Source organism: Phasianus colchicus, chromosome 3 (genome assembly GCF_987193195.1).
Source record: "Phasianus colchicus chromosome 3, bPhaCol1.hap1.1, whole genome shotgun sequence".
NCBI lineage: Eukaryota > Metazoa > Chordata > Aves > Galliformes > Phasianidae > Phasianus > Phasianus colchicus.
The window spans coordinates 40,191,295-40,207,727 of NC_143438.1; the positions used below are offsets into that span (position 1 = coordinate 40,191,295).

The following is a 16,433-nucleotide window of genomic DNA, read 5'->3' on the forward strand; positions in this document are numbered from 1 at the left end:
GCTGGGAAGGTGGAGAGTGACCAACAGCTGTGTGGTGCTTAGCCACCTGCTGGATTAAACCACAACAAAGGTACTTCAAACTATGAGAATCTCAGCATTTTGCATCAAACTAAGCCATATGAAACTGCTTTCCTCTTATCCCAAATAAGGAAGAATACAAATTGACTAAATTGGTTTGCAAGGAATATTTACTTTTAGTGGCTTGTGATGCAATGAAGAGTAAGAATGGGTCTAACTTCATAGCTAGTGCAAAGATACTTATTCACAGACTCAAATTGAGTGGAAAAATCAGCAGAAAAAAAATCTGTGTTCACTCCTCCAATGACTTAGACATCTTCTCAGTTGTGTAGCTATTAGATTACATAAGACAAATGAACAGCTTAGTTTTATATATCCGAGTCCATATTCAGTTTAAACAAAAGGCAATATGTTTATTAAAAATAAATTTAATTGTTTGAAAACTTAAGTTTGATCCACTTTTTTATCGCAGTATCTTTTTTTTTTTTTTTTTTTTTTTTTTTTTGTGAATATGTCCGCTTATTTTACTGTGAGGGATTCACTTTAAGTAATATAATAATAATAAATATATATAAATATAATAATAAATATATATATAAAACTGACCTCTTAACGTTCATACAAATTAACAGCATTGACATATACACATATACTGCATAGCTGCTAATGGTCAGTAAATAATAAGATCCTATTTCAAAATATTTTCTTGAAAAAAATTGTTTCTATTAATATTTAAGCCTTAGGCAAAAAATAAAGCAATGACGCGTATACCACTTTTACTAGGTAACATTCTCATAAAACATGGATGAGCACTTCAGTTCTGATAAGACAACATGCATAGGTATTTACTGCAGTGAGGTACTAGAAGATCAAGGAATAAAGATAAAACCATGTTCAGAAAGATAAGAAAGATGCTAAATAAAAAATAAAAACCCACAAAAATAAACAACATATTTTAAAGAAGAGCATTAGTACTGCCCTATATAGTTTTCAGATGTTATTGAAAACACTGATTTTTCTCTCATTCTATTTTTTACCTCCACGTTTTTATCCTAATTTTATCTAGTCTTTATGCATTTCCAAATCAGACATATAAAAAAGTGCTCCCAAGCAAGCAAATGGGAGGAATCAGATCAAAGACAATAAAGCATGACAGAGCAGAGCTAGCTCATAATCATAAACATAAGAAAACAATCTACTTTCATCAGGTTGCATGGTCTATGGATGTAGGGGATGATAATACTAGTACTCAGATACCAGTATGAAATTAAAGTACTGTAGGAGGCTTGAAAAAAGCAGAAATAAAACTCCCATTTTACCTGAATATATACAGCTACTATGCATACTCTTTAGTAGTGATGTACAATAGAAATAGAGCAACAGAAAGTAACGATTCTGCAGAAAGAGAGATTTCAGTGTGATATAAAATGATGGGTTTTTTGTAATGAAAACACTGCAGAAAAAGCATGCACACTCTTTGAGAGATAAATAACAAATCTACTTCAAGTGATTAATTTGAATTAGCTTTTGCACCTTAATTTTTAGTTAATGACAATTCTCATTTTCAAGTAGAGTTTCCTCCAGAATCAATTAAAAGGAGTGGATCTTCTCAAGAGAGATATATGATACTATGTAAACAAACACATCAATCACAACCCTTATAATGCAAAAGTTACCCTTTCTTCCTTAACAGAACACATACTTGGAAATATAAATTAAGTTGAAGAGTCAGATAAATGGGATATTCAGAAAGAATAGGATAAAGCTAAATCCTTTTTTTTCCTTATTTTTTTCCTTCTCCTTATGAATATGGTATGTTTTAGGCATTGTTTTTGGCATTTCATTCACTTTCTGGTGTTTAACAGCATGCCGCTGGAGACAGTTTAAGACCTGAGTGAAGGAATGATTTAGCAAATTGCTCTTGCTAAAATCATACACTTGAATGAGCCCCATGGCTTAATCATCAAAATTGAACTGAAGTATGGTTCAGTCTTCGCCGATTTTTGGAAAAGAAATATAAATAAAAAAAGGAATTATGTCTTAATGATTGATAATGGTGAATTTACCGCAGAAAAATAGCAGGACACTAAAATTCTCTGGTGATCAATCTGGATAAACAAACTTACAAGTTAAGTAATAAATCCCATCAATAAGAAACAGTGGAGGAATTTTGCTTTCTACTTCGTTAGGCTGTAAGTTCTAATTCATCTGTCTTTTTGTTTGTGATCATGAACTGTACTTTTGCAAATATTTGATATTTGTGAACATCATGATATTTAATAATTACACACTGAAATGTGCATAAAGTTTTTAACTAGGCAGTGCTAAACAAATAATATAGGAACAGTTGTGATTCCATAGGTTGCTCCAGCTAATTCAAGCTTCAGTATAAAACAGACTTTAAAAAGTCTAGAACCTCAAAATGAAAGACTAATCATCAAGGATAGGAATAAACCCAGAATGTATATATATAAAAAAAAGGTAGTGAACCTAATAACTGAAAACGAAGGCATGAAATGCATTAAAAAAAGATAGGAAAGGGAGGCAAAACAGAGCTGCATGGATATTTAAAACTGATCTGAGAATAGAAAGGACAATGAGGATTTAAGAAATGCAGACAGGAAAATAGAGCTAGCCTTTTTATGGGCTCACAATGTTCTCTGTACTCTTGCTTGCAATTATACACCAGGGTGGCAATCAGTCATCAGGAACATCCAAAAAGTAATATCTACTGTGATGGAAGCTATTTCCCTCTATGATGAGCCTTTTCCATGATCCAGAAGTCATTTCTTTTACACCAACAGAACTCAAATATATATCACACTAGTGTATAAGCATAGTGAGACCTATAAAACTTAAGAATGACAGTTCAATGACAGTTAAATGAAAATCAGAGGAAGAAGATGTGAAAAGCAGGAAAGTTTAAGCTCATTTTAAATATGAGGTATATTAATGTTTATTTCAAACACTGGTCTGAATATACTGAAGAGTAATATTCAACAAATGGAAGTCTATGGAGAAGCCATGTACTCTGTCTTTCTTACTTTAAGGTGAGAGGCGAATAAAACTGAGACTGCATCTCAAAAATAGTTTACCTCCTTTTGCTGTTTCGTCTTAGCTCTTACCTTCCAGATTCAAATGTGAACCATGTTGAGTCCCGTCCATATCTCCTCAAAGAGCTCAGAGGCCACATGACCAGCTTGACCTTGGCATTGTGGATGTCCCAGAGATAGATGTTTTCATGTGTGATCTGCATTGTACATTCCCCATAGATATCTAAATTTGGTGTAGGCATAAGATATACATTGAATCGCTCTGGAAAACAAAAGCAGAATAACACATAGCCAGTTAAAGCAAGATTTATTATTATTATTATTATTATTATTATTATTATTATTATTATTATTATTATTTTCAATAAAATAAAGTCTAGCTACAGAAGGTTTAGAAATGAAGGTCAAATTTCTAACCTGTGAACAGTGATGAAGATTCTCTGATGCCCAAAAAGCACTGTCATGTGCATGAGAAGGATAAAAGGGGAATCATCATTTCATTTTCTGTATAACTATTACAACACACTGAAATATCTTTCACAGATGATCACCATATGTCCCCAGCAACTTAGCTGTAATCCTCATCCTCACAGTAAGGTTCATGTAAGGTCCAACAAATCAAAATTTGCTATTACTTAGAATAGAGACTCTATGAAGGAATAGAACTACAGATGGAAGCCTGTTAATTACTTTCTTTGTGTTCAGTTTCTGTCTATTCTCCAAACTCAGTAAAAGTCATAGTATTTTTAATAATTCGTTGCTTTCTTGAAAAATCTGATTCAACAGAATATATTATTATGGCCTTGACATCAATTGCTATCGGCTGCACTTCTACTTTATAGTGCACTCATTGCAATAAAAAGTCAAGGGCATGAACAGTTTTCTAAAGTGCCTGAATTGCATGTGAATTAATAAGCAAATGAACAACTATCATAATAGGAAAAAAAAAAAATGTAAACCACAATAATAACAAGAGAATTTTAAATAAAAATCTAATTTGTTTTGAAGAAAGCTAATATTTCTATGATTTAGCCCTACAAAGAGATGAAAGCAGTTAAATTTCAGGTTGTACATTTGTAAGTGCTGGAGTGTATTTTAACTCTAAAGGCACCAAAATCTTAGGGCTCAATAGCATAGAATGGGAGAGAGCAGATGTTTCACAAATTCTTCTAGCAAAGTCCTTTCATCTTTGAAACAGGTTAGAAATGGAGAATGTCAGTGGTATTACACTGAAAGGTGTTGACAAAAAAAAAGAACTAAAAGCATGAAATCTGGTACAAATGGGACTAGAAAAATGCATTTTAAAGGGACACCTGTTAGAAAATCTCTCTCTTACTACTTAATAAATGAATGCCAGTTTGGTACAGAATATTTTCAATCCAGTATCTGCATAGAATTTTCTTGTGTTTAGTTTTTAAAATTAGGATGGAATTTAAAGTAATCAAAATAGTTATAAAGTGAAAAAATAACAAAAGTCAAAATCAGATGCAGCTTCCAGTTTGTCAATACCTCCAAAAGTATTTCTTCATTTTTACAGTGTTTGCTATATGTACTTTTCTGTGAAATCAGTGAAAATGCAGCAAATAGTTGAGATAATATAAAATATACTGAAGTGTGAATGAGTATGGGCATATCAATAAAGCTACAAAAGTTTGGCTGAAAAATTAATAGAACTGCTGACTGGGCACTTAGATTTGCTGTCCTGCATTGCTATAAGCAAACAGGCCATTCTCAATGTAATTGTGTTCCAGTTAATTTAATTTACTCCCATCGATGACTCCCATATTGATTCATTCCATCTCATAGCCATTCACCCTCTTCTTCCAGACTCAATTTCCCATTAATCACATTAATGGGTCCTAGCCTTATAAGTTGTATTTTATGACTAAGGTATCAAGTGAAAAATTTCTAATATTTTGTAGAAGTCTTCTGATACAGAGTAAAAACACATTAGTACATGCTGTTGAAATTGCTACAAAGAACTTTTCCTAACTCTCAGAATAAGGTATTGAGCATGGGTTGAATCTAACATCTGCTGAATGAAAATCCCTCACACAGAATTGAGAGCCAGTTACTGCAATGGGAAGGGAATGGTGGAAAACCAGATCATTCAATTTATTATGAAATTATATATTTGCCTTTTTTTCAGCATTTAAATGTTTGCTGTGGTACACCACACAAAATTGCCTAAGACATATACAAATGTGCTTTTGTCATATATTAGACTCCAGTTTTGCACTATTACACTGTTGCTTCCTGTTCCTCCTCTGTTTGAAAGAAAGATAGGTATGACTGGTGTATCAGTTGATTCACTCCACCTTCCCTTTACATCATTTGAAATCACACAGTGCGTGGGCAAGAATGGCACTATTATATGAGGTGAAATCTTTCCCTTAACATCACTGATAGAATGCCTGAGATACAAGAGAAAATGGAAAGGTACAATTACTTTCTGAAGTAGACATTACACAATTGTGTTGAAGACACCGAATATTTCAAGCTCTTTTAGAAGCCACCAGAACTCTCACAAAATGCTCTACTGCTCTGAAGTGTAAGAGGATATTGTATGAAGGGTATTGAGGACATATGATATCCTCAAACTGTCAAGAGACATTTGTTGACTTTGCAGTGGAGGTCAGTGTCTAAGGTGAGGTGTCATGGATTAAAGAAAATCTGGCTGATTGAACTGAACATCAGCTGCAGGGCAAAATGTAGGACCATTGGTACTTAAACTGGAAAGAAAAGAATGCGTACAAGAGTACTTTTGAAACTAAAACTTAGTAATACTTTCACGTAGCAGAAAACTGAAGACATCAGATGGTGCGAATAGTATTAAATAATTTCTGTATTAAAATGTACAGTCTATTGTATCCATTTGAACATGTTTACAGACAATGGCAATGATATCATTCTGGATGTAGAGAGAAGCTTTTTCCTCAAACTCATATCAGCAAGAACAAACATTCAAAGACTATATTTGGGATGTCTGGACTCAGTCCCACAAGAATTCAGTCTTCAAATTTTATGATTCACATGAAATAAGATATTTAGCCTCTCTGTGGATCAGTCATCATCTATGTATCAGTGGGATGAGATGATAACAGTCCATTGACTAGTAAGACTAAGTAAATAAAAGTTAATGAATGTCTTAGAAAACAGGGAGGTGGAAGATGATCCTTTGGGACAAGGCAAGACTGAGGCTGACCAAGCACAGTTCATCATCATCAACAGTACAATCCTTCTCCCACTAAAATACATAAGGTTCAGGGAGTAGGGGAGCCAGTATGAATGAAAATGCTGATATTTTGCCATACTTATTTCACTGTTTTGACTGGGAATCCTAATGACCTTGTTCTAATCATTTTATAACTGGATTCCTTTGCCTAAATCATCTCAGTTAGACAGCTGAGCAGATAGCACTGAAATCCTGTAACCCACAGACTCAATTTCATTTCAACTTTAACATGAGGGAAAAGGTGCTTATGAAAGGAGGCAGTCAAATTGGTGTAATCCATACAAGAGGAGGCTTTGAAAACAAACATTCAGTTTCTATCTGAAAGATATTCTTCCATCTGTGAATCTTCTGCAGCTGATTGTAGCTAAATTTCAAGTGGAAAGAGAGTCCTAAGTCTTGGTCAAGAAAATGACAACAGAAAATGAATAAAAAACTTGCATTTTTGTTTCCATGTAATAGATCAGAAACAGGGATTCTACAGACCATAAAAATGCTCTAAAACAGGTCAACTGCATGAACTTCATTACAAAATGCCTATGTTTTGGTATAGCTCGTAATCTCCATACGTAGCATAGAGAAATAACTTTAATCCTCTTCTGAGGATTTAAGAACATCTTTAAGTCTAGCAGAAATTAATGAGTTTGTGGCAACCAAAACATAGCAAGTGGAATGAGTAAGCAAGGCTGAACAAATAAGTCTTCACCAGAAAGAAGCACCAGTTCTTGAAGAATAACTTTAGTAATGCTGTCTGCACACAGTGCTTTTTCACTCAATATTGCCTTGAATATTCTGATTTAATTTCCATAGGAGACATAATCACTCACTGTATACTGTTCATTTGGATCACACCTTTCTAATTGATTCCCTTTATAAAGAATGAAAATACAATGCCACAACAGAATTTAGAGGGGAGAAGGGGGGAGAATAAAAAAAATCTTTGGCATGGACAAGTTCTAGAGTTAATGACAAGACAGACAAAAACACTAAAAAGAGACTTGTTTCTGTTCTTAGATTTGGGGGCATATTATGAATGCTTGCACATGTATTGAGATCTGGAAAGCAACTTTCCACTTCTACATGAAGACACCACTCTACATGTACCTTCTCTTTCCCTGTCAGTAGCTTTAGAAACTTAAGCGATATGAAAGGCATGTGTAAGAATCATGGCATAAAAGACTACTTGTAGTCATTGTTATTAGAGTTCAGCCGAGTCCAGACTTTCTTTCCTGGAGTTATTACTGCGTATTATTATTTGTCCTATCATTGTACATAAAACTGCGCTCCTACTATTCTAAGTTCATTATCTAAGTGAGATCATGTAGTCTTCACTGCTTTTGATTGAATTCTATATTCTCATTCTTAATAAAATAATCTAAATAGATATTCACAAACAGTAAGAAACTACATCTGTTGTGAAAAATAAAAATAAAAATAAAAATAAAAAAATAAAAATAAACAGGACCAAGGTTGCTGTTTTAGGGATGAGGAACACAGAAAAATCCCATGGATTAGCAGGAAACAAACAGGTATAATAAAAGCCTCAGAAAACAGGGAGGTGGAAGATGATGCTATCCTGCAAGACTGAGGCTGTGCAGTCACAATCAGCATCAGCATTACAATCCTCCTTCCTCTAGAATACATAAGGTTCAGGGATGTAAAACTGTTGGAGAGTAAGAGAAGCTTCACTTCAGATCTCAATTTTATTAGAAACTGGGTATCACTGCAAACCAAGCAGCCATTGGTTTTGAGCCTTGGATATAAAAATAAAACAACATAGAGGTCATTTTATGTAGTGCAGTTTACATAGTAATGCTTGTGGTAATATTAGAAGGAATAACAAAGCTGAAACAGTGAGAAGCTCTCTGATACTGATGTGTTTTGCACAAGTATCACTTAGAAGTCTTCTCTGTTCTTCCCACAGTAGTATCTAGAATTGTCTCCTCTAAGCAGTGGAGATCTATAGTCTGGCTTTTGTATCTTCCATCACCACAGAACTGCTTGGTGCTAGAGGATCAAGCAACAATGCAGTCCCAGTAAAAGAGATCTCACTGGCACCTACTGAACAACCTGAAATTATACAAGAATTAATCTCTTTCAGTCACTGTGCTGCAATGTATCTTACTCCCAGGTGGCAGAAATATGTAAACAATGTATGGCTGCTCACCCATGACAACTGCATACTAAACACCAATTTTGCCAGTCCTTGAAACAAACTGTTTTACAAACCATACTGTTGCATCTGTCACAAAAAAATAATAAATAAATAAATCACCTTAGGGGAGCTACAAGAATGTAGAGAAGGACAAACAAGATTAGATGTAACTTTTTAGGGACATGGTTTAGTGGTTCGATGGTAGGTGATGGTTGGACTAGATGACCTTAGAGGTTTTTCCGACCTTAATGATTCTATGATTTTATGAAAAAGAGATGTTAGACAAATCACAAGAAAACACATGATTTATTGCAAACCTTGCAAAGTAAATGTGCTGGTTGGAGGGCCATATACTTAGTTTTAGTAACTAAAACAGAAATCTACACAACAGAAAACTTAAAAAACTTTTCTCAAGAAATATCCAAGTTACTCAATCTTTTCACTGAATACCCTTAGGAGGTCCTGCTACATATTATGCAAATGTCCTCTAAAGGACAGGAATGGGTAAGTACTTGGACAGATGAAGAACAGAGTGTATTAAAAATAACATTGCTAGGACAAAGTAAAGTAGTTATGAAACAAAACCACTTCTTCTGGCTTGTTCTTTTCTGATCCAAAAAGTATCAGATTGCAAACACTTAAAAAAATCTTTAAGGCAAAGAGACCATTTAAGAAAGACAGTGGGATGGGATTAACACCTACTCTGTTGGGATTAATGATGTTAACACCCTGTCATATCATAGAGATATAAGCAGTACATTATAACACTATTACTCAATTGCTTTTAGCCCTTAAAATGTCAAAGAAAATCTAAAATTGTAAACCTACTGATACTGTAGTCTCACAGAGAATGCAATCTGTGGACTTGGTATACTTGGACAGATGAAGAACATAACGTATTAAAAATATTAGGACGAAGTAAACTATATGCAGAACACATATGAATAAAAATGAGGAAATTGTGCAAGAAAATAAACTTGAATTTTTTATTAAAGTTCACCAAATGATTCCACCCTCCTATTAGTCACCTGTTTTATAAAACTGTCATGCAGAGAATAACACTGAAGTTTGCAGAATAAGATAACTATAATGAGCTGAAGTCACTGTTCCAGTTGACTGGCTTTACCTAAGGAATGTCTAATAAGAGCTCCTACAGCACCCAAATGAAAAAAAAAAAAAAAAAAATAGACTTCTTACCATGTTTTCCTTTCAAATTGATTAAGAGACACTTCCAAACCAGAATTTACTTTACATCCAGAACAAGACAACTAAGGAGACAACGTTGAATTTCAAACATGCTTATTAAAAAGTCGAGTTGTGCATCAAGAGGATGAGGGATGAAAGCATATAAGTATCTAATGTAACTAATGTAACTAATGGTTTAGTTGAGCATGCTCCTCAAATATTGGATGATATGTGCACAGCCACCGGAGTAACGAAAATACGGTTAATTGTGCCCTCCATGCATTTTTATTCACGTGAGATGCAGAAAAAATACATGCTTTGCTTCTTTGTTTTCTTTCATTTACTTACACAGAACAATGAAGATGCTAATTATGTTCATATATGCTGCTTGGGAGTACTGCAATTAATTATACACTGAAGGAATTGAATCAAGACTAGATTACACAACAGAACTAATCTATGTCTTTTGGAGGTCGTGTGTATAACTGAATCTTTCCCTTCAAAGAACAAGATGGAATAGAGTATTTACTATCCAGGTCTGAAAGCTGCTAGACACTACATGATTTCACTGCAGAAACAGCTTACGGATTTTCAAGCTATTTTTCTGCTCACACTAGAGATTCTTCATGAGATTTATTTCCCTGCTAATTCATTAAGTTACTTCACCTGCTCACATAGTTCTCTCTTCACTGGTATGCATAAAAGTCTTACACCTCTAGCCTTCAAGCATACAGCAGATAGGATACTTTGAGTGGTATCTGATCATTATCACTTTCCTACAACTTTAGTATCTTTTCCTTCTATACTTGAATGACAGCTTGAGACAAGTGGAAAGTTAAAACAAGACACAAATTAAATCCCGTGTCAGACTGTGGAAATCATTTCACAAACATTTGAACTTACTTTAAATTGCAAAAGAACAATAACTGATGTTTGAATAGAATTTCTTGAGGATATTTCTGTATACTTTATGTTATTAATTTCAGTGATGTCTGGAATCTGATAAGAAATTAATAAAATATAATTGACATAGTGCTATTCATTCTGTAATCTAATTACGTCATTTTGTTTATAATGATAGTTGGCTTGTTTCATTATGAACACTGAGTCAGTTTGTTTTATTACTTTGTTAAAAGCTATTGGATTTTATAAAAGCATCAATACAGTAATAATTATTGAGTTCTGTAATTTAGAGAGGAATGAATGAGCACATTTTGGTTTTGCCCTCATGCTCATTAATTGGAACTAAGTGACAGGATAATCACAGATTTTCTTTTGTTACTGGATATTCCATCCACTAGCAACTTTTCTGGACTTGTATTTAAATTTATGCTCCAAAGACTTAAAAGCTTGTCTTAGTGCTGACTAGAATATTCCATTGTCCTTTCCACCTGTAACTGACAACGTTTGGATGTAGATTTTTCATTATTCCAGACAGGTTTGAGTTTAAAGAAAGTATGAGTTTCTGGTCCAAGATGCTGTTGAAATGTTCACTGTTCTCTTTTAAAGGCTGTGGAAGGACACCTACTGTTTTTTTCTACTGCATCGAGTCCATTGTCTCACAACCAGAAAGGTCATTGCCATCCACAGTGAACACATGAAGTCACTATGTGTGTGCTATTTGGTATAGAATTTAATCACATTTATTTGTAAAAAAAAACAAACAAACCAACAAACAAAAAAACAACAATGAAGCACTGAAAAGACATCTAAATGCTTAGTTACTAATGAGTTACTTTTAGGTAAAAGGAAAAATCCATACAACTATACAAACACTAGCAAAGATAACATGGGACATAAGCTAATATTTCGTATAAGAGCAATTACAAAGTTACTTACCATTTTGTTCTCTCTGGACTCCAGCAGCAAGCAAATCTGGTTCTCCAAGACTTATATCATTAAGCCTGGTTCCTAGACACTCCATGCAAAGATGTTTGCACCATTCTTCTGCCTCTAGTTCTGGAAAGATAATTAAAATATTTAAGTTATAATGTTGACAGTTTACTCAAAAATGGTGAAAAATCACTACCTTCTTACAAACTAGTTTGAGTTATTAGCATAAAGTTCCATATCTCTTTCTTAATTGTGATTTAGGAACCTATGTAAGAGTTTAGAATATCAGGACTAAATTCTTCATTTCTGAACTAGGGGATAGGAACTGGAGTTAACATAAAAGAGAAAGAATAAGTGAATTTTCAAGGCAGCATCTTTCTAGAAAGCTTGTTTGAAATATAATGTAATTTAGAAAAACTTTAGATATAATATCTGAAATAGCATTTGCTGCTCCTTAGCTAAATCTGAACTATTGAAAGACCTTTTTTTAAAAGAGTCTAGAGTATTCTTTTAGGACCTAAGGAAATGACTGCAATAGGAAGCTCTTGAAAAACAAATTTTCCATCTTTGCTGTACAGAATGCCTATGCCTGTCAAGTTAATCAGAATAAGGAATTTTTTCAGTTCAGCTCAATTACTTCTGGTCTTGTAGCAACTTGGTCATTAGTTGGAACTTTTGTATAAAAATTCAAATCTTCCTTTTCCTTTTTGAGTCTTCCTTGCATCCCAGTGATCTACATTTGAGTGTTCCCTATCTGCCAGTGAACTCCCCCTGAGACATTACAAAAGCTCCTCTGCACACCCAGCCTCATGCTATGCACTTCCAAATTTGATGTCACAAAATCTCTGGCACTGGCCAAACAAATGTCTCAAACTGGCGTTCACACAGTGTGAAACCACAGTTAATAGGAATTACACATATAAGCTGACTGCCTGTTATTACAGAGCAGGCTTCACCTAAGGGAAACTTTCTGGAGAGCAGGCTGGGCACAAGGTCCAAAATGAACACCCACTGTCATACTCTATGTCTGATTGTCCTTAGGACTGGTTGACTTCATGTAAGGGTTATTCTTTTACATCATTGTCTCAAAGCTTGCTGGGGATACAGATGAACAAGTCCAAGCAAGTCCTAGGCTCCCCAAGGGTTGAGAAATCCTTTATATTAAAAGAACCTCCTCTCCCTCCTATAAATTGGAGCAAGACACTTCAGTCATCTAGAAATGTTTCCATTAAAATGCCATGTTTTTGTTTGTTTGTTTGTTAGTTTTTTTTTTTTTAATTATTCTTATTTTTGGAGACATCTGGAAAATACTTTGGTGACAATACCTCCAATGCAGCGCTGAAATTTGATCAGGCACAAAAACCAACAGTGCTTGCATTCCTTGAAGCATCTGGTGATGATGACTCACAATAATTAGCACAAATCTATATTGAAGCAAAATCTTTCCATGTTTAATTGCTACAGTCTTTGAATCATTGCCTGGCTAGGCAAGGGCAGAAACCTTTGCCAAAAAAGAAAGGGAGACAGGTCTTTCTTCCAGGTCCCCAAGATACACTTGGATAAACTGTTTATTCTGGGCCATGAGTAATCCAGACATTGATTGTTCCTAAATTATTTTGTCAGGTGATGGAGTTTCTTGACAGAAAGCTCAAATGACAGAGCCTGTTAGGAGAGTTTTGAGACTAACATGGTTGCTGTCACAGAGACACAAAAAAATTTAGGGGGATTCTTCAGAGAACTGTAAGTCAAGAGACTTCCCCTGTCCCTTCTTGATTTTTTTGCAGTCCTTATCTCAGCATTCAGATTTTCAAAGTTGGTCTTCTAATAATAACCTCAGCTTCTCATGGGAAGAGACAGAACTTTCTTTCGGTAACCTCAAGATGACATTTACCTTAATATATAACATGAAAATATTGAGGTAGCAGCTACTGCTTCTTAATATTTTTAATAAAGGCACAGGCACAGTCTTGGTGGAAATATGGAGAGAGCAGGTATATCTCTGGACAACAATAAAAACTTAAGGATTTTAATAGGGATAAGATGAATTCATTTAAAAGCATAACTCCAAAACTTATTTTCTGCTCATGCATGAAGAAATCTCCCTCCAGCTTTCCCTTCCTTCCACTTTAGTTGTTTCCTTGGATATTCATGATGTCTGCTGAACCAGAGTTGTGCCTATAAATCACACCTTCTCGTGGAGGGGGCTTCACAAGACACACTGCCAGCACAGAGATGGGGCAGTGCACTGGCAAATGAGTAGGCCAAGTCCCCAAGAGAGGACTTCTGCAGACTTGCCCTGGAACTCCAGCTGCAGATAAACACTGGGGAATCAGTTCAGAAAGGCTGGTAGCACACAGGTGCAAATCTAGTCTACTGCTCCCATGTGTCCTTGTGTCCTTCCCTCTCACATGTTAATTTTTGCCTAGACTGTATTACAGACCAATGAAAATGTTGTGAGGGTGAATAACTCCATAAAGAGCCTGCATTGTTTCCTGGAGGATGACCAAAATAAAATATATTATATTTTTACATTTTTTTTCAATCTGTATTTTATTTCATCGTGCCTGCACCCAGACTGAAAGGATATACTTATGAAATGAGTCAACATATACAGAACAAACTTTTCTAATTTTGCAAACATCTAAGGAGAAAGAAAAATGTATTGGCATTTCCACAAATTTCACTTAATATCAGTATATATTCATAATAGTACTCTCAAGTCAAAGCAGCAAGATCTGTTTATATACATTCTCACACCACAATTCGAGCAGATTTGGGGGAAAACAAGCTGTTTCTTGTGAACGTTTTTCTATTTTCACCTTCCCAGTCCACTCTCCTCTCTGTAACAGCAACATCTGTGCAGAAACTAGATCTTGAAAGTTTGGATTCAGAAACAGCCTTTCAGAGTGGCAGTTTAATTTAAGCTGCTGTTTCTTCTTTGCAAGACACTGATGATCTGACCCAGATTAACCCATTTCCCACCTGCCACACAGAAGAAACTCTCTGACTGTAAGCACTACAAGATTATGGCTGTACCTTGCAACATAGACTCTAACCTACACTGTACTGCTGCTTAACTCAAAATTTGTATCTTACAACAACTGTCATCTTAATATGACAGAGAATACAGTTCCAATGCAGAACTGATATATCCTCACAAAGAACTGTGAGGATTTGTGTATGCTGTCAGAAGCATCAACATTATCTACAAATGTGTTTGGAAGGTCAAGAGTACAAGAGTACTGTGTGAATTAGTTTCACCTAATGCATCCTGATAGCTATTGCTTACTTGCAAGGGATTGCCTTAGACCTTTTCCTTGTCTTACATTTGAAATCTTTGGAAGCAGATAAATTACATTTCAAAGCTAAAGCCATATTTCTCCTTTCACTGTGTATATCTTCAACATAGCTCACCATTCATCTGTAGCAAGCCTAGAATGCTTTGTATATCTGGGTAACAAATGAAATATTACTTATGCATTTTAAAATGTATTTATTATAATTTATAGTACATAAATTGATCAGCCAAAGTAGTAATCTTTAAGAATGACTGCTGCCACATCACTGAAGAGATATACCACTGTTAAGAAACTTATTTATTTTGATTATATGCATATATAGAAACATGAAATGTTACAGTGGAATAAGGCAATACAAAAACTATCAGCAAAATTCTCTTTAATGCATGTAGATTAAATTTATTGGTAGTAAATGCTTTTTAGTGGTGACTGGTACTTGTCACCAAAAAAATTAGTTTCTTTTTAAGATAACTGAATTCTTAGAGTGAATGATAAATTGTAAAGCATGCTTTCACAGCTATAAACAAAATCAAAATGATTGCATTTTCACCTTGCTCATAACTTATTTATATGATGACGTCACAAAAATATCACGAGGTGTCACAAAATACAAACTGATGGGATACCTTAATTAGGCACTGGTTATGTATAAATATTCTTGGGAGCATAGCTTTAAACTTCTTATCTGTAAATACACACCTTGATATTGTCAATGCTTTCCTGAAATTTATCTGAGCTTCCAGGTTATGCCTAAAGATATCCGTCATTTGTACGTCTGTTCTCAGAGGGATAAACTGGTGTCATACATACTCCAGCCACTGACACTGTACATTTCAGTAAGGTATACCACAGGATGATAAATGCATTTGTTGATATAATGTGATACAAGCTCAATGATAATATCAGCAAATGGTGTTTGAAATATAAATTTATAATAATTAAGAGCTTTTCCAGCACTTAAAGTTTAAAACGGATCATGTTACAGAACATATTCTAGGGGATGGAAGTGGTTTTATACATACAAAGTATAAAAATAAGTACAAATATAAATATATTTACCATCCTTAGATATCTTTCTCTGTATTTGCTAGAAGTGTGGCTGTCTTCAGTCTCCTAACTTAGAAAGCCTTTTGTTAAGGACTAAACCCCACACCCTGTGACTCCTAGTAATATTTTTTTACATTCATTTCCAAAGTTCACATTCTGAAGTCTTATGGAACTTTGTCATCACCCACCATTATGGGCTGCCTGAAGAACAGAAGAGAGGCGACCACTCTCCTGGCTCTATTTAACTTTTGTCTCTTTGAGCAATGCCATCTATGGATCCATAAAGTTGTGCTCTATCTCCCAGGAGAATTGCTAGCAACAGTACATTATTGCATTTGTAAAAAGAAGAAAGGCTCAATTTATATGCGGCTCACAAACTTCAAAAATAAGGTTGAGAAGCAGCCCACTTTAAGGACCAAACGTTTAAGTTGGAAATAACACATATGCAGTATAATAGGAGAATAAAAAAAACACTGTCCTTATGCAGACCCAAAAAAAACCCATGTAATTTCCCTAATGTTAAACTCTGTAATCTTAAAAAGTTAATTTTTGTTTTGAAACATTTTCTGCACAAATTGTTTGGCTTGTTTTCCCTTTAAGTTGCACTTACA

The 16,433-nt window shown here is 34.6% G+C and overlaps 1 protein-coding gene across 2 annotated transcripts in view; it reads right to left on the bottom strand.

Annotated features, from left to right (window-relative positions):
• The window catches only part of DOK6 (docking protein 6), a 243,486-nt gene that overhangs the window by 92,303 nt on the left and 134,750 nt on the right, over positions 1–16,433 (bottom strand). For both annotated transcript variants that reach the window (XR_016465091.1, XM_031589021.2), the window contains exons 4-5: positions 11,483–11,602; positions 3,144–3,333 (exon numbers count right to left, since the gene is read on the bottom strand). Coding sequence is in view for 1 of the 2 variants with exons in the window: in XM_031589021.2 (XP_031444881.1) it covers positions 3,144–3,333; positions 11,483–11,602 (310 nt within the window). In the remaining variant the exon portion in view is untranslated. The remainder of the gene's footprint in view (positions 1–3,143; positions 3,334–11,482; positions 11,603–16,433) is intronic.